We start from the raw sequence: 19,850 nt of genomic DNA, 5'->3' as shown, positions 1-19,850 counted from the left end.
GTTTTCTTTCTCTTTTTTTTTTTTTTTTAAAGGCTGCAGTTAAGTCGTACAACTGAACTTTTTTAATGAATACTTCTACCTGTATCATATACGTGATATTTCATGAAAGCACCAATAGTCATTTCCAGATGTATACATTATATTGTCATTATTGTACAAGTGGTGAAAAGTATCTTTTACTCAAGAACTGTATGCAAGTAGTTCAATTTAATTCTACTCCATTTCAGAGGGAATGTTGCACATTTTACTTTACATTTGTCAAAAGTTATAGTTATTTGTAACTTTTTATATATTTTACATACAAAATGAATGAAACAGATGAAATAAAAGCCACCTCACTAACATTAAAGTACTACACCAATGAAATTAGCTGTGCTTTTTTTGCATTTAATTGTACTTTTACTGAATCCACTAAGTCAATATCAACATTTGGTTTTCTGTTACACCTGTTCCACAACACTGAGAAGGGCACACAAACACCCTCAAAACTTGCATGCAGAATGCCCTAAGATTATGTAAACAGATGGCAATGTGTATTGTATTTCCCCATTTATGACTATGTCTTACTATATATATATATATATATATATATACACACATTTCGACACATTTATTTATTTGCTTGTCCTGTATTCATTTTAAAATGTACGTCTGGATCGTACCACCCAATACTATAAAACTACATATCCCATGTAGCACCGCGGACTGACAACATCCTGCGAACTCCGAAAAGGAAAATTCAGGTTAAATAACGTTACTACTGGGTCATTGGAGATACAGTCGGCAACTGGAAGGACGCAGGGGACGTATCGTAATATAACTTGTATAGGTGTGTAATATAAATTGATGTTCTGGATTTTCGATAGAAGGAATACAAATATTTTAGCTGGGTTTTCCTGCTTTTAGTCAAATATGGCCAATTTAACTTAAGTAGCTGCTAGCTAAGGTTACCAGCCACGTAACTGTTAGCTAACCTCCCTTGTTGTTTCTGTCTATGTTTAAAATTGGGTTTGTGTGTTATTCAGCTATTTACATTTTGTCTCTGGTTTTCTTTCTTCTTCTTTTTGGATCAAAGAAAACCATGCTGCTTCGTAAAGTGAGCCAGTCCTCGGCACTGTGCGGCTCCATTCTCAGGATTCCTCCCGTGCTGTCTGGGTAGGCAATATTTAAAACTGTTATTGACCAAGAGGACCTACTTTGCTTGAACGAAAGTTAAAGTCACTTCTTGTCTGGTCTACAGAGGTCGGCGTCATACCGGGGCTGTGGTTGCTGTGCAAAATGCCCGTCTCTACGCAAGCCAAGCTGCAGAGGTATGGTAACATGAGCTAATATTCCGATTATACTTCCATTTTGTCAGATATATTTGTTGCATCTTGTAGTTTTACGATATTTTCAAGCCTGTTTATTGTCCTTGTTTGGCCTAATGAAGTGGCTGCCTGAAATAACGTTGACATCGCCCATAGATTTAGCCCCTCCCGCTGGAAGTGGGGGAAAGTTCACTGGTCACATGACTCACAAAGGTGACACCATGGATGTGGGTGACACTCATGAATGTATTGTTGTGTATCCTAGATGTTCTAATAATACATCCATGGTGACACTGCTGTTGTCCAGACCAGGGGCACGTACAATTTCAAAAACGTTGTGCACCGTTTTGCTATGGGTTTACGGGTTGAATGACAGGTTTCCTCGAAATGGCGTGAAACGATTTTTTTTATCTCGTTTGTTGGGTAGGAAATATTGGATAGAATAGAACAACACAATATAATTTTGCTAAATAAAAAGCATGACATTAATTATTAATTTCACTTGTTTTTATTTTCGGGTGCCACCCTGGACCCCCCCTCGTTACAAATCTCTATCCACCAATAAGCATGATAAAGTTGTCATGTGTCCTCCCCTAACCGGTGCAACAAAGCTAACCGGTGACTCGAAAGATGTCAATCAGTCAGTTTTATACACACCCACACAGTCCTGGGAAGAGAACTAACCAACCTGACTAACTGAAAACACGTGTGTGGGTGTTCAGAGCCTTTAAATACACGTTTTGCTACATTTTATCAGGGCTGAATGTGTCCCAGGGTTCAGGCCTATATATATATATCTCACATTGTGTTGGATATACCACACAATGGTGTGTTTCAGGCGCGGAGTGTTTGTTCTTCAGTAATTACTCAATATTAGTTTAGAGTTGTAATGTTGTGCTTTAAAAGAATAAATACACACACACACACACACACACACACACACACACACACACACACACACACACAGCTGGTCAAGCAGTGAAAGGGCCCCATGTAAATATATATTGATCAAGCTTGTTTTTGAAAGGAGGACAAGTCAGAGTCCTGAAGGTCAATGGTTGAGCCCAGTATAGACTGATTAGCAGAGACATGTAATGTCTTGTTCAGGACTTCACAACACCCTGTTGGATATAATAAAGTAAAGATTTTTATGTGAAGCTTAGTTGCTCGGTAATGACTCCTGGTCAACATGGTATATATGAGCCAAAATCAAATATCACATTTGTTCCTTTTACCTTATAGCAGAATTATAAATCTATTTAAATAAGAACAAGTATATCATGACTTCAGCTGCTTTAAAACCTAGTATAGGTGATCACAGAGAGTAGGAGGGGAATGAATGGAGGTTTATTGGGCTATACAAATGCAGTTTTGTTGTTTATGTGCAAAGAAAAGGCCAGAAACAAATTTAATGCATAATAAGAAATTAATTTTAAGTCAACTCTCAATAAATACAGGCATTTACATACAATGTGGCTCCTATTCAAACTACTTTGATCTGACTAAAACAATGCTGAATGATTAAATTATTTGTAATTATTTTTTTTAGTGAAAGTAAAGGGCGCGACACACCAAGCCGATAATCGGCTGTCGGACAGTGTGGCGAGGTCAGTGACTCGAGTCTGTTTGGTGTATTCCGTGCCGTCATTTTGGGCGATTTGACATGTATAATCGGAAGGCGGGCACTGCTGGCAGTCGGAGTCAAATGACCCATGTGATTGGTATAGTGCTAACCCGGAAATGGGGAGCGGAATGAGCGTGACTAGAGTCTCTCAAAATCTGACATTTGTTGACTTTGTTGATCTGAAATGAAGACAGATTCAGCAACTGCACGGCCTATTTCTCACTTAAAATGTTTTCAGAAACATGTTTCAATTAACTATTTTAGTACAATATGAGATCGTATTCTGAACGGCCGCCATGACAGTCTGGCTTTGAATTTCTGGAGAAAACAAACCCACGTGACGTGTTCGTCCAATCAGCTGCTGGTTTTAATTTTTGGGCGACAATACAGATTAGCGCCTCCTGCTGTTATGGAGACGTATTACGTCTCGTAGCTTTGGTGTGTTCCGAGGCACTTTTTTGACCAACTCGGGGAGACTGATCAGTTAAACTGCCTTTTCTGCCGAGGGTCGGCCGTCTGGTCGGTGTGTCTCGACCTTAATAAATCGTTTCTCAGCGGTCTGGTCTCAAAACATCTTACCGAAGGACTACAGTTGAAAATTAGCCAGCTGGCTAACTCTGGCACATTTACAGAAATATTGACTAATGTGCATTATCCTTGTAAATAAAAGTGGGCTCCATTTCTATAAAGAGCAGTAACGGGAAGGGCTCAAAGACGCATTCGTAGTATTAATATGATTAGAGACTACATACCAAGTAATTTTTTTTTCCTGGGCACACACGGGCTGTATTGAGTAAGGAATATGTGATATTTCATATTGTTAATATTGCCCACCTCCACTCACTAATTCACTCAGGTATATTATATTTGACTTACTTTCATGAACACAGTTTTGCTACAGGTTCACTCTTGAGTTGCCAATTGATTATCTGTATAATCAAATGCAATGTAATACAACAGCTCTGTAAAAAAAGCCAATCATAATCCTATCGTTGATATATGCACAGTGCTGCTTGGGCCCTCAGCTGACTGGATGTGCCCTTGACATCACTTATCACCCAATTGGAGCTTGAGATCAGCTGTTTGGGCATTTTACCAAGCTGGTGCCTTGGCTGGAATAGGAAAAACCTTCACTGATGTTTACCTGGCTCATAACACAGGATTCTGATCACTGAATATGTCAACAATGCTAACCCACATGCTACCTCCCTCTCTTTTACAATCCCACCTTTGGACGTGAGATTTTGTTCCAGCCATGTTTTCTTTTTAAGCAATATGTGCTTTTGCATAACATTTTATTCAAGCTTAATTTCCTGCAGAGTCCCAAAATGCAAAACCTCCCTGCTTTTTTATACTGAATCAGTGAACTTTTGGTGAGCGTATTCTCTGTTTTGTTCTTTCTCTTCAGGCAGTGCTGGAGAAGCCTGCAGCAGTCGGCAGTGACACTGCCAGTAAAGTGGAAAAGAAGACCGTTGCTGCTGTATGTTAATTCTCTCTTACTATTATTATGCAATTCTTATATTTGAGATCCTGTTATTATTGTTCTTTTTTTTTTAAATGGCTTTTAAACTGCTTGGTACACATCATTCTAGACCACACGCTAGGGCTGGGCGATATGGAGAAAATCAAATATCACGATATTTTTGACCAAATACCTCGATATCGATACCGCAATGATATTGTAGTGTTGACTATTGGTGCTTTCACAAAATATTTATACAATGAGATTTTTGATAAATAATCATCAGTAATGTGGATATAATGACTAAGTGAATAAAGGAAAATAATAGAACAGTTACAACAGTCTGCTAAGTTCAGAAAATGACATCACTTTACGGTAATGCAGCCTTTAAAACCAGGAAAAGACACCACTAATGCCATATTACGATATACAAAATTTAAGATGATCTAGTTTCATATCACGATATCGATATAATATCGATATATTGCCCAGCTCTACCACACGCCTAAAGAATTAAAGGTACCCTGTGGAGTTTTTGACCTTTTGTAGCTCAATGGAGCAGCTTTTTATCCCTGTTTAGTTACGATGCACATGCACACGCTTGGAAATGTCACGATACATCCACAGTGTCAAAATTTAGTAATCAATTATCATTAATGTGTTAAAATGTTTTGCCGGTGGTTTTACACACTAATGGCCAGGACCAGAGGTCGTGCACCACTCTGTTTTTCAGCGGCGCGCGACAAAGCGGAAACGGGAAGCCTAAACGAGCTCCAGGGTAACCGGATGTCAGGACTCTCAGAGTGACTGCAAGTCTCTCTTGTAAACTTACTGGGTTAAGATGAGTTCTTTTATGGCGAATGAAAGGCTTGATCCGACCAAGTAGGTCATCGAATCAAATCGAAGCATTGATGTCAATGCTGCTGCAAGTTCTGCCGTTGTTTACCTTTTTTTTTTCTTCTTCTTCTTCTAGTCCATAGAAATAGCAAAGTCGGTAGCCTTTCCTCATTAGTGCCACCTTTGTTCAGGAGAAGATTGCAACTAGTGCCGCGAGTATAAACAGTCACGGCGCTCCCATGACGTCACATTTGCGCACGACCGGACGGCTGCGGCAAGTATACCGCAGGTTTAATTGACAGGTGGCAGTTAGTAAAATGCCACAAAACGCTGTTATGCACCAACAAAGGCAGGAAAGGAGAAGACTGCAAGCTAGTAAACATAGATGTAAACAAAGCAGGTAGTAAAAGGCTTTGCAACTGTTTGCATTAATCACATGTGTTAGACCTCAGGGATAAACAACAGTTTACACAACAACAGTTCATGTAAACATAACTTTTAGTTTTTTTACAACAAAACATAACCTGACTCTGCCAGATGGATCGCTTCGCATTTGCTTAGCATATCAATCTGGGAACTTTCCGTTGGAGAACTTTTGGGAAGGGGCGAAAATACTGGTTAGCTGATTGGATAATCCATCTGTCTATCACCACCTATGTTGGTGATAGACAGGCCAAATCAACCAATCGGATCAAACCAGTCGGGAGAAGAGCAAAAGAGAAAAGCCTCCAGTGCCGTTTTTTTGCTCTTCTTTTAATGAAGGAATACTTTCTAATTCGAAGAAAACTTGCGCAATCGTTACGCTCATCTCATCCGTGGAAGCTGCCATGTTGTTTAGACTGAACAGTTGATTCTCGTTGCGTCACGCCTAAACCCGCCTCAAAACCAACGCTGATTGGTCGGTCGTTTGGCGAACGGCTCCAAATGTTCTCTATCTCAAGATGCCAGACTGATCTGTGAGTAGAAAACTGGAGCTCGCAAGATCAGGACGGTCTCACGAGGCTAACAAAACACAGGGTAGCTTTAACTCAACATTTGGATACTCTGTTTGTGCTTTACTATGTTTAACTTAATCTTCCACAGGAATCCAAATCATTTGCTGTCAACATTTTCAAGGGGCAGATAGCGACTGCCCAAGTGTTCCCCTACCCCTCAGGTAAATCAGAGGAGATTATGTTAATAACGGTTTGATACACTGCCAACATTTTATATATAAAAAAAAGGAAACTGTTATATTATATTGGAAATGATTGTTTTAAGACAAAGAGATTTAAGAACTCATTTGTCCCTGTTTTCATTGCTCTCGTTAATAGCTCGATGTGATTTGTCCCGTATAAATATTAGTAATAGCACATATGTATGTTATTTTGTGTATTCTCTGCTGGCTGTAAAACGAATTGCCTCCCACAGGGATAATAAAGTTGACTTAATCGTAACTTTTTTTATGTGCCGTAGCCCTGAATGAGGAGCAGGAGCAGTTTCTTCGAGAGCTTGTGGGGCCTGTCGGCAAATTCTTTGAGGTAATTTCAAACCTTTTGGAGCTCCTGGATGAATTTGTCTGACCTTGCTCTCTCAACTTCTCTACATCCGTCACACTCGCCCCCTTACCCTGCATGTTTCTGCTTCCTGTGGGCAGGAGGTGAATGATCCTGCCAAGAACGATGCCTTGGAGAAAGTAGAAGATCACACCATGGAGGGCCTGAAGGAGATGGGTGCCTTTGGCCTACAGGTACCAGCTGACCTGGGCGGCCTCGGCCTATCAAACACACAGGTACGTCTGCTTGATTACATTTATGGATCTTTTATTCTATAACAACAGATAAACATAAGAAATGTTGTATGGTTGTTAATTGTGTGAGACGGCTATGGAAACACGAACGTCTAAAATAATAACCCCCATCTTACAGTATGCCCGGCTGGTTGAGATTGTTGGCAGTCATGACCTGGGTGTTGGCATCACTCTGGGGGCCCACCAGTCCATTGGCTTCAAGGGCATTCTGCTTTTTGGGAATCCAGCCCAGAAGGAGAAGTACCTGCCTAAGCTTGCCACAGGTAAGAAGATTTGGGGAGTAATATAATTTAATGGATGAAGAATGTAGAGCTGCTTAATCATTTTGTGTGTGTATCCAGGTGAGCATGTAGCCGCCTTCTGCCTAACTGAACCTGCCAGTGGCTCTGATGCCGCCTCCATCAAAACCACAGCTGTTCAGTCCCCCTGCGGACAGTACTTCACTCTCAATGGAAGCAAGATCTGGATCAGGTGAGGACACAGTACTAGAATACATAATCAAAATTCAAATTTTTATTTTATTTTACCACAAGGAGGTGGTATTGTGCAGTATATCCAGGAACACTATGTAATAGCTTTTGCTTGTGTCTTTTCCTAATCTGATGCCCTTTTTCTCTTGTCAGCAATGGAGGTCTGGCGGAGATCTTCACAGTGTTTGCCAAGACACCCATGAAGGATCCCAAGACCGGAGAGATGAAGGACAAGATCTCGGCCTTCATCGTGGAGAGGAGCTTTGGAGGAGTTAGCCAGTGAGCACACCTTTTTTCTTTTTTTTTTTTTTTTTTCTACATTGCCTGTTTATCACTAAACTTCATGGTTTTTTGACTCCTGAAATCTCTTTTCATTGTTTATTTCTTCCTCATCACCATCACCCCATCTTCTTTAATCACAGTGGCCCTCCAGAGAAGAAAATGGGCATCAAGGCGTCCAACACCGCCGAGGTCTATTTTGAAAATGTTCGCGTGCCAGCTGACTGCTTGTTGACCGAGGTGGGCGGAGGTTTCAAGGTGGCCATGAACATCCTGAATAATGGACGCTTTGGCATGGCGGCCGCCCTCTCCGGCACCATGAAGGGAGTCATCACCAAAGCTGTGAGTGAACTACCGTTGGCACCATAAATGTAGATGGGAAGTGGAAATCAGATAGCGGAGGATGCGCTTTGCTTTTAATGTAGACACTGTAGCTACCATTCACAGCTTTATGTCTCTATATGTGTTGTTGTGTTTCCTATCTGCTGCATTGAATGTTACCTGTATTGTCTATACTACACCCCCCTTTTTCAGTCATGTATTTCCTTTGTTGTGGGTTTGTGGGAAATTCCCCTTCTTGCAGTTCACTGTGGCCTGTTTCTGTGAAGCAACTTCCTGATGAGGTTACAGGCGCTGACAATTCAAACGTGCTCTGGTCACGTCTGTTGTTTTTCTCAAGCATTTACATTTTTCCATACCGATTTATGTAACCAAATATGTATTTGTAATGTCAGTAACAGCTTAATTGACTATGGTTTTTATAAAAAAAAAATAATATGTGAAGGAATACTGTTGTGATCATATTGAAGTTGTAGTATTCAACTTATTATACTGAAGCTGTTTCACAAGCAGTAGTTTAATGTACAGTAGCAGGGGTTGACTTAAAGGACAATTCCGACGCAAAACGAACCTAGGGGTTAATAACAGATAAGTACCCACTTGATCGTTCTCTGGGATATGTTTTCATGCTAATCAAATGTGTTTGTATCTTGAATCAAGCTAGCGCGGACCGCTGATTAGCTTACAACGCTAGTATTTGGGGCACAGGGAAAGTAAAAACAAATCTCTATTTATACCACTAAAAAGGCTCAACATATCACCACACTTCAACAGTAGCATAATGAGGGTGCCTACATGTAAACCGAAGCACACTTACAAAGTTCTCAGTGCTTCAGTTAACATTTAGGGACCCTCATTATGCTACCGTTGAAGTGTGGTGATAGTTTGAGCCTTTTTAGTGGTATGAATAGCGATTTGTTTTAACTTTCCCTGTGCCCCAAATACTAGCGTTGTAAGCTAATCAGCGGTCCGCGCTAGCTTGTTTCAAGCTACAAACACATTTGATTAGCATGAAAACATATTGCAGAGAACAGTCAAGTGGGTACACATCTGTTCTTAACCCCTAGGTTCGTTTGCGCAGGAGTTGTCCTTTTTAACTGCGTCGTTTTCCGAGGCCAACCGGGGTAAACCTAAAAAATATTGAATTTACAACTATGTTTTGAAAAGCAGCAAATCTATGATATGAGATGCTGTAACCATCAAATATTTGGCTTTTCCTCACTTCAACTAAGCGATTAATCAGCTAACTGTTTCAGCACTAGAAATGTATAACCTTAAGTCAGCATGCACAGCCTTGCTTAAAGTAGGAGCAGAAAGTTAAACACTACAAACGTCTTAGATGCTGCTCCACTCACAGTAATTGGGATTCTTTTCGGCCCTATACAAAGTTTAGCTTAGCATTTTCTTTAAATGACATGGCTTATAATGTCAGTCATATTTGTTTTGCAGTGCTGAAGACTGTGGGGTTTCCATCCAAATTGATTATAAAAACGCACATATCCAGGAAACCGCTGTGGATGAAAGTTAATTTTATTTTGCAGGTTATGCTTTAGTGCAATTCCACAGAATAGAGAGAACACTGCAGAAACCATTTTAATAAGTTTAAATGGGGTGGAATCGCACGTGCTAAGACGAATGACTGTTTAGAGAAATGCAAAATGTGCTTCTGCTTTAAAACTTGTTTATAAGTTAACTTCAGTTGTTTATTTTGAGACCTTATGGTCACTGGTGCAGTTTCTTCCTTGGTGCCACCAGTTTTGCAGCTCGCGACAAGAGTGATGCTCATGTGCTCTCTGGCAGCCTAACCAAACTTCCTCTTTATGTTAAAAAACTAGACAGCGGCACCATTATCAACAGGGACCCCAAAATAGTTTCAGTTCCGGTCTTTACATATAAGGAAGCGTACAGGATTCATGCTTAACCCATCTCTCTGTTTAATGCTGTTACAAAAAAAAACTGCTTGTAACTATGAACAAAGGTGTGATGGTGACCCTCCTTTTCCTCTTTTCATCAGGTGGATCATGCAGCCAACAGAACCCAGTTTGGGAACAAGATCCACAACTACGGAGCCATCCAGGAGAAGATAGCTCGCATGACCATGCTGCAATATGTCACCGAGGTCGGTCAACGTAAATCTTTCTAACTGCCCCACAGTCTGATTCACATTTCTCCCAGCTCATTTCCTGGTTCCTGGTTCTCCTTCTCCATAAACAACATGAAATCAAGGAGAGGGTTAACTTTTCCTGCTACAGATTTCCCACCTTGGTCAGAAAACACATGGGAGGCACTTTGTTTTTCTCACTATGACTCTAGAGTCGGTACTTGCTCCGTAGCTAATCGCCGTCACTCTCTCCCTTCTCCTTTGCTCTATCACCCACTCCCCACACACACACACATGCTGGCTCGATGCACACACCAGCGCACAAGTATAAACATCAGGCCACTTACATAGGCTACGGCGAAGGCTCTGGGTGGAGCCTCCGCAGAACTGTAAAACGGCCTTGAGATGTCTAATGCTGATTCTGATTAAAGTGGTGTAGAACCAAATGGAAGTCATAAAATCATGCTGACAGTACTACTTCTGTGTCTTTTTGCAGTCAATGGCCTACATGATCAGCGGTAACATGGACAGTGGAGCGACTGAATTCCAGATAGAAGCTGCCATCAGCAAGATCTATGCCTCTGTAAGAACTTAAATAACACAACTCTCTTATGGGTTAAACATGCATACCAGAGGAGCTAATAGTTACCATAATGCCTGGCTGACATTATTGCATAATTGCAATTTTGTTTTTTTTAAATTTATGCATTCTTTTGTTTCTACTTTTCTGCTTAGTCTGTATTGTAATGAATTACTTATTTCACATGTAAGCCTTTGCTCTGGGGAACACAACACCTCTTTCAAAATATTGGTGATGTTCCTTATTCGGTGGAAGACTGAAGACTCGGGGGGTAGTTAGAGGAAGTAGACATCTCCAGGTTTTGCTAAATTTAAATTGGAGAAGGCAGTTGAGAAATGTGGTCTAATTGTCACAGCAAAAGCTCATTTGCATCTGTGTGTTTTTCTTTTAATTGACAGGAAGCAGCATGGACTGTAACTGATGAGTGTATTCAGATTATGGGCGGCATGGGTTTCATGAAGGTGAGTTCTCAGTAAACATCCTGTTTCACACAGACTCAGGGACCACTGAGAAGCTGCATGGAAAAAATTGATTCTAGTTTTACCTCCTGCTTGAATTGTTTTTTTAGGCATTTTATATCCCAATGAAAATAGATGCTACCATATACAGTTCTTCCAGTTTAAAAAGGCAAACACGATAAGTACTTCACAATGTAACTAAGAAATATTTGTTTTCAGTGGCAAACTACAAGCAGGAATGAGTCACTTGAACTCATCATATTTACCTTTCTACATTATTCCTGCAGGGATCAGTAACACTTTTTTTTTATAACATATTATGTATCAGTGATGACATAATCAGCTAGCAATAAGAGTGCCATAAGCTCCAAACAACCACTATACATTTATGTGTGTACTCACAATAAGGCAGAGATGAAGTACAGATGGCCAGTGTGGTCACATAGCTGCTACATGTGAGAGATTGATGCTTGCTTCAGGTAGAAAAAAATCAACCAAGAAGTTCACAAGAATAGACCGGTGCAAGCCAGCTGAAGATATGGGGGTGAGGCGAAGGCGTGTAAAGAATAATTTTGCTTTGCACAGAGCGAACCAGAGGATGCAGTAGGCCACTTCTCTAACACGCGTGCTGCTTCGCCAGGCTCCCAATGCAGATGACAGTTGCACACTCATGGAACAATACTTAAAAGCACTAACTGGAAAGGGGACATTCTTGGTGCAAATTGTACTGGAGCACTTACACTACTTACTTTTTTTATTTTATTTTTTTTTATACCCAAATGAGCGTTATTCTATTGTAGTGTTCTCAGTTCTAAAACAGAAAATGTTCATATACTCAGAACGTTCCTCTGGGTGCTCTCAGTGTTCTCTAGAACATATTTACAAATGCATTGTCTATGGAGCAGGTCCACATTTAATTCTTGATGACATCACACATTTGAGTTTTAGCACTCTAGTTTGGGATTTGGGAGAGAGTTGTTCATGTTTGCTAATATTTTTGGACTGTTTAGACCTGTGGTTCTCAAACTTTTTTCATTAATGTACCCCTTTTTGAATTGCTTCTTTATGCCAAGTACCCCCTGACCAGCGCTAATCATTTTTGGTATGAAAAAAAAGTCTATATAAAGAGGAACAGTACAGCGCTGTCAGCGACAGATTTATTAAACAACAGCCTTGTACCTGAAAAAAACATTTAAATGTTGATGAGAAAAGGAGACAAAACTGTAAAAAAGACAAAACCTTGTAAAAAGATGGTAGAAAGAAGAAAGGAAGTAAGGGAAGAATAGGTCATAACTTCGAAAAAAACGAGAAACTTGTAAAAAGTAGGACAGTAGAAGGAAGGAAGGCAAGAATAGGTCCAAAGAAGGCAACAAAAATGTCACATTTTTGGTAGAAAAAAAAGTCTACATAAAGAGGAACAATGTTCTGGACAACAGCCTTGTAACTATTAAACATTTTGTTAAATATCTCACGTACCCCCTGCAGTCCTCCAAAGTACCCCTAGGGTTACACGTACCCCCATTTGAGAAACGCTGATTTAGACCATAGGAATAATGTGTGTGAATTTAAAAAAAAAATGGGTGTAGTTCCCCTCTTATTGTGAAATTAGTTGTCAGGTATGAGCTGTCTAAAAAGAAAAAGGGGGGAAAACATTCATCACCAGACTTTGATTAGTTATGCTCACAGTACATATTTTGACTCAGGGTTTCATTTTACCAAGGAAGTTAAGTCAGATGTGTGCCCTGTACATTTCCATTTCTGCTCTTTTGGACAAAATGCATTGTCTGCAACCTAAAGATATGAACAGGAACACATCAAAAATGCAGAAATGAATATAGATGGTCTCAGTTTCTGTTTGCAGCTGGTGTTTTCGTTACCTAATTTTAACTTTTTGCAAAGCTGAGATCAAAATGTCTTGTACTGTATGTGTAAGATATGATAAATAACACCGCCCATTGCTCATGTTGGTTTACTCAATATGTGAAGACAAACGTGATTTTACCAAGAATTTCACAGACTGAAATCGAGAGTGAATTTCAGTGCAGAATATTCTCAGAAAAGTTACATTCAGTGCATTCGCAATAGTAAATTATGGGTGAATTGGGACTGTTGCAACCTAATTCTGAGTAGGATTTAGTTAAAAGTAAAACAGCCTAAACTCTTTACTAATACAGTACGAGTAGAAGGTCATCGTCTTTGTGTATGTGTTTTCCGCAGGACGCTGGAGTGGAGAGGGTGATGAGGGATCTGAGAATTTTCCGAATCTTCGAGGGCACCAACGACATCCTGAGGCTCTTCGTGGCCCTTAATGGCTTCCAGGTAAGATGAATTCCCATTGTCATCAATTTTTCTCCCACAAGGCTGCGGTGATCTGATAATGTGAAAAGTTCAGCCGTTTTGTAGAGAGGAAGTGATTTCTGCTTGCTTTAAGTTGTGTGGTCTTGTAGGTTTTCAATTTTTTTTTTTTTTTTTTTATTTACCCAATAGCCCAATAGGTTGACGGAATGTGGCAACACTGACAGCACGCCTCATGAATGGGTGGTTTTCTACGTCAACGCTGTGCCTGTAGGATTTGAAACTCAAATATTTATGAATATGTTTTCATTTTGAGGTCCTAGTCCTAAAAAAAATAAAAGGCAGAGAACCTAAAACAGCAGCTCATGGTGTCGACCTTTAGACGGCTTTCATTAATGGTGGGGAAAATGGCATGTTTTCATGAAATCCTCTATTACGGCTTACCTCTCATGCCTACCTATAGTCTGGGCAATGGGGAAGGATTTTGAGTTATAAAAGGAGATTACAGCATGTTTTATACATAAACCATTAAATGTCTCATCCTAGATCAACCCTTTTTTAACTATACAACTGTTACGTTCCTGGGAATACCCTGAAAAGAAACCCTCTTTAGGTAGAAGTGTTTATCTGCTTCGTCGGGATTGTTTAGGTTTTTTTCAGATTTTGACACAGTGACCAAACAACCACAGACTGTAGTCAGAATCTGTGATTCAAATGTTTGCTGAATCCAGATTAAACAAGTGAACAGAGCACAGGCAATAAAGGAAATGCAGAAATCTCTCTTGTGAAATAACCAAATAATAATTAAAATTTGTGTTAATGTAGGATCTCATCACTCATAGTAAGGATCTGATTGAGAAAATAGGTTTACAGTGTGAGAGTCTTTACTGCGGTCTGCTGTCTTTCTCTCCTCTGCTTTGATCTGATATTGGCTGTTGATTATTTGGGATAGCCCTAATCCCAGAGTAGATAGGTGGTGTTGCCAGACCATACGTACTGGAGATAGGTCTGGCAATGCGACAGGGCCTTTAAGCAGTAGTCATTGATAAATCCAGACTGATCTCATGAAGTGGTGTATGTATGACACGGCAATTCGTATGCTGTTATCAGCGTGTTACGAAGACCCACAGTCGCTTTTCAGCATGTTTATCAACGCCGTTTGGCCTCCATTGACTTACATTACACAATCCGTGTAGGGAGGTTGGTCAGGGTGGTGGATGGGTAAAACGCAGGGCTTTCACCCAGGAGACCGGGGATCACGTCCTGGGTGTGTTGTTTCCTTACCACGTTTTTCTTTTCCTAAACCCAACCCAGTTCTTCTTTTCCTAAATCCAACCTAGTTCTTCTTTTGCTAAACCTTAACCCTTTTCCAAAACCCAACCCACACGCCACTTGGCTTTAGGAAAGTGGCGTGTATGTTTACGCGAAGTCATGATGTCATGTTGGATAAATCACACCCCATGTCCCTCTCTGCTTCCCTCCAGAATGCTGGTAACCAGTTGAAGAGCTTACAGAAGGCCCTGAAGAACCCCCTCGGCAATGCTGGGCTGCTCGCAGGAGAACTCACCAAGAGAGCCAAAAGGTTGCATCTCACGCTCACTTCACACTCCGTCTGGGGGGCAGGAAGTGCTAAACTGCCATAGCTGAGGGTGGGAGATGGGGACTTCCCTTGAAATGCACAATGCATGATGTAATTTAGTGATTACGGTCAATTCCATCCCTCATTACATCACTTTGCCGTTGCGGCTGATGTCTAAGCAGAAATCACTATTTTGTTAGCTCATTTGTTGATAAGTAGTTTTCCTGTCGGAGTTTCCAGGATTTGGATGTATTTTATATCTATTTCCTCCTTCAAGGAACTGAAGTGAAAGTGGTTAGGGTGTTACACACACACACACACACACACACACACACACACACACACACACACACACACACACACACACACACACACACACACACTAGAGTGCGGATCGGGCCGTACCAGCCTGAGCCCGACAGTCATTAAGAAATTTGTGTCCGAGCCCGACACAGTTAAAATCTCATTTTTTTTCTCGTACTAATGACACATGTAAGTAGGTTTGTGTGGAAAGCCCGCTTTTATTAAGCAACTGTAGGAAGCCGTTTAGAAATGTCAACAGATGAGCACATCGGGGCACACGGGGCAACAAGCGCACTTTAACACACCGACATAATTAGCCGTTTAAATTTTTTTTTTATTTATTTAAAATGTTCAATGCCTTATCGTGCTGATGTGACCGAGCCTGACCCGAACCCAAACATAATTTCTAAATATCTGTCCGAACCCGGCCCGGCTCTGTTCGGGTATCCGTCCTCTAACACACACACGGCTCTAATGTATGTGTGACACGCTGTCTACCGTATATAATCTAGAAATGAATGCTCACCAGGGGTAATCCCTGTTGCTATGCTGTCTACTGTACACAGGACATATTTAAGCTATCATGTGATATCACAAATTCACTAGTTTTAAACAGTGTAGCTGTCTACACTGTCTGCATTTTGGCTTACACTTTATTTGCACTTTACATGTGTATCCGCAAGCCAAGGCAGCTATTAAGGCTTTCAAGTCTATTTTCTTTGAACTCGAGTGCTTAGCTAAAGTGCACAGTTGTGTGTTGGTTTGTGAGCACTGTCTAAATGCGTCTCAGTGCACAGCTGTACTGTTGCAGATGGAGGACTGCGACTTCTGCTGGTTTTCACCACATGGCAGGTGTAGAATATGGTGTATAACCATGTTTGTTGTTAACTGTCTTCTTGTGTTGTGTTTATAGGAAGGCAGGTTTGAGCACAGGTCTGACACTGCAGGGAACTGTACATCCTGAGCTGGCACAGAGCGGTGAACTGGTGTGTTAAACCTTTCTTGTGTGTATTACATTTTCCATTGTAGGCATGTATTTAAGGGGGTAGCTTGGATTGAGTGAGTGGCCGTCCAAGTGACAGCTTGACTTTTTTTGGGGAGTTTTCTGCCTTGTTGCCTTTTTAATTATGTTTTACATGATTGATTGATTTTAAATTTGATTTCTAGACCACTAAAGCCATCGAACAGTTTGGAGCGGTCATCGAGGAGCTGCTGATCAAACACGGCAAGAAGATCATTGGTGAGTGTTCGTGCCTATGTGTGAAGGTTAGAGAAAACCCTGTGGGTGTTAAAAAAAAATAAAAAAATCCCCAACTGGTACAGGTTTAGCATTTCGGCTGTAGGTATTCATTTTAGACATTGGGAATGCTGAAAGTTGACTTCTTCTGTTGCAGATGAACAATTTGTCCTGAAGAGAGTCGCAGACACTGCCATCGACCTCTACGCCATGGTGGTGGTCCTGTCCAGGTACACAAACATTCAAACGAGAATAAACCTCATCAGGCGCTGTCTTTGTCTTTTACCAACCACTCTGTCTCTCTCTGTCCCACTTTCACTTTCTCACTCCCTTTTTGTGCTTCACACTCCCACTCGCCTTCTTTCTGGTCTACTCTTATTCCATCTACAGACTCCTACGCAGCCTAAAGTGACGTTTTTTTGTGTGTGTTTTTCCCTCCCCCTCTCTGCAGGGCTTCACGTTCTCTCAGTCAGGGCAATGCCTCAGCTCAGCATGAGAAGATGCTGTGTGAGACCTGGTGTGTGGAGGTAAGATCTTTGATAAAGCCAGAAACGCTGACAACGATGTTTTGATAATGAGATATTATAAGTTATAATAAAGAAACTGAGTATTGTATAGTAAATGTAAAACAAAAAATGAGCTATTGCATTTTGCAAAGTCGGCAAACGGCTTCACCTCATCCATGATATTTCGGCTAGTCTTGAATCAAAACTACTCCCACACTTCTCAAATGGCTTGCTGCACGACTCACTAGTTGCCATTTTTTTTTTTTTTTTTTTTTATTTGGGTGACACTGTCACTGTTTGTCTTAGGCCTCACTGCCCAACAAGTTATTTGATCAGTTATTTTGAGATGTATTCAGTTTGAGATGGAACGTTTTTAACGTTCATTTAATGCTCCCTTATTCCCTCAGGCCCATGATAGGATCATGCAAGACATCAAGAGTCTGCGCTCCAGTCAATCCAGACAGCTCTTCAAGAACTTGCGGGCCATCTCTTCAGCCGTGGTGGAAAACGGAGGAGTGGTGGCTCCTCACCCTCTGGGTTTCTAAACGCACCACGCTCTTCACATATCTTCACGTATCTCCATGTCTTGTTTTCTTTTTTCTGCATCTCCAACCAGGTTCAGGGTCATCTATGCCAAGTCCTCTCAGACTTTACAGATTTATTATAGCCACATTTGCTCCATCACACATCGGTACCCTAGTGTGTTCTTTGTGTTAATAAGCTCATATAGTGAGTTGCACAACTTTGGGCCGAATGAATCATTGGTTTTACACAGAAATCACAGTTTGAAACAGTTATCTTGATTGCATTCAATTATAGTGTCCGTGTGAACCTGTTTTTCTGTCACTTATTTATTTAATTCTGACTCAAGCCCTCTGGAATTTGAGCTGAAGTTTTAATCTATATGAAATGAGGATTACTTAAAATTGGCTGGGACAGATGGGTCAATAGGACAGAAAAATTACTATTTCCACAAATGAGTCAGCCCTACTACCAGCTGACAAATAAATACGTCAATGCAACTTTGAGATAGAGGCCAGTTAACAGAAGAAGCTTTAAACTTAATTGGTTGGTAATTCATACAGAAACTAGTACAGTGCCCATTGAAAATGTGCCTGTTTGGAACGGGCCGATTGCTTGGCCTGTGGTATTCCTGCTTGTAGAATTCTTCAAAACCAAGTTGTACCCCAAAATTACTTACAGAAGGACCCCAAACCACTTATTATGCAACTCCACTGCATAGCCTATTACTGACCTACAGTGTAGGCTACTTCTACATCAGAGGAAGACATTATACTTCTATTTTACCTGACAACAGAGAAAGTTGCAGATTCAGAATGTAATCCCAAAATATCACAATAAAAAGGTGGAGTAATCAGACATTCTAAGTAAGTTAGCAGTAGACTTAATTAACCTGACCCAGGGTGAGTCTGATGAAAACGGCTGTGTTCAGAAGTGAATGTAGACTACACCTCCCAGCAACTTAATACTATATAGTGTCTGGCTTATATCCAGCAAACATGTAGCTAACGTTGGAAGCCGGAAAAGAGTCAAAGGTGGTAACCCCCCCCACCCCCCACCCGTACAGGGTTCTGCATGTGTGACTTGCAGGTTACCTTACCCCCAAACACAGACATACATACATACAGATACGTCTCGCTTTATTAGATGTGTTTGGCATAGTGTTCAAATGTATATAATGGTGTGGTGTTTATGTACTTGAATGCCTTTTTGCATGGTGAGCTCATCAGTGCTCATCACAGAAACATTAATGTCAGGAGGAGCAACACCTTTGCCTTAGAAACCGGTCCACAGATGCTGTTGGAAGTTCCTGTTGTGACTTGAGTCAAACAGAGCGCTTTAAAAAAAAAAAAAAAAAAAAAAAAAAAAAGTGCAACCTTACTATTTACTAATGGCCATCACATTAACGTCCAAAAGTGCAAGTGGTCATTTTCTTAGCTAAAGGTAGCAGGCATCATTAACTGTAAATATAGCTAATTAACCGTCAGTCTGCATACCTGGACTTTTAAGAAATCATTGCTTGTACACTAAAATGCACTTAATGGTTTGTTAGTCTTCCGTTTCAAAGCATTCATTAAAGTTAAGTTTGGACTGCACATTCTTGCCTTTCTATAACTCGTACTGTGACAAACATTGCTGCTTTTCAGTCAGGAATCTGTTTGATCACTTAATGTTCATTGTGTGGATTTAATATGATCATATGCTTCTTTTGTTAACTAAAAAATAATGCCTCAACTGTTGGAGTCACAGTATTTGTACAGATCTACTTTGAGATTTTTGGTTTAACAACACATTGGATTATTATTTTGATCAATAAATAAAGTATCCATTCATCTGCCTATCCATTTAGTCTTTGCTTGCACCGGTGAGAGTGATGAATTTCCCAATTGCTTTATTTGTGCTGACATTTTTGTGCCCTGTACCTTTTGTTCGGCCTTTGCCCAAATAGAGTTGCATTACAACTGTTGCCTCTGTAAAGGCCAGATTCTTCCCCAATGTTCTATGAATGTGGACTTTAATAGGCCAAACTACGCAGATTTTTTTTTTTGCCAGTTTCTTCTTATACAAGCTTTTGTAACCTGTCAGCAAAAAAGAAGAAAAAAAAACCCCATCAACGCATTTTAACTCCCCTTCCCGCCAAACTCGCTTCCTGTTCTGTTGTA

General features: G+C 40.5%; 1 protein-coding gene across 1 annotated transcript; it reads left to right on the top strand.

The window, feature by feature from the left end:
• The first annotated feature begins 718 nt into the window (after nucleotides 1-718).
• acadvl (acyl-CoA dehydrogenase very long chain) lies at nucleotides 719-19,528 on the top strand. Its single transcript, XM_028563831.1, has 21 exons — nucleotides 719-829; nucleotides 1,076-1,155; nucleotides 1,241-1,310; nucleotides 4,340-4,411; nucleotides 6,314-6,386; nucleotides 6,686-6,750; nucleotides 6,867-7,001; nucleotides 7,138-7,282; nucleotides 7,361-7,490; nucleotides 7,643-7,768; nucleotides 7,912-8,110; nucleotides 10,122-10,226; nucleotides 10,705-10,791; nucleotides 11,187-11,249; nucleotides 13,464-13,565; nucleotides 15,026-15,123; nucleotides 16,337-16,409; nucleotides 16,591-16,663; nucleotides 16,818-16,890; nucleotides 17,112-17,187; nucleotides 17,574-19,528. Exons 2-21 carry the CDS (start codon nucleotides 1,082-1,084, stop codon nucleotides 17,709-17,711), a joined length of 1,977 nt encoding a protein of 658 aa, XP_028419632.1. The 5' UTR covers nucleotides 719-829; nucleotides 1,076-1,081; the 3' UTR covers nucleotides 17,712-19,528.
• The last annotated feature ends 322 nt before the right edge of the window (nucleotides 19,529-19,850 follow it).

This window comes from Perca flavescens, chromosome 19, assembly GCF_004354835.1.
Source record: "Perca flavescens isolate YP-PL-M2 chromosome 19, PFLA_1.0, whole genome shotgun sequence".
NCBI classification, from domain to species: domain Eukaryota; kingdom Metazoa; phylum Chordata; class Actinopteri; order Perciformes; family Percidae; genus Perca; species Perca flavescens.
Note: the sequence above shows the minus strand (reverse complement) of the source record. Positions and strands in the feature narration are given on the sequence as shown.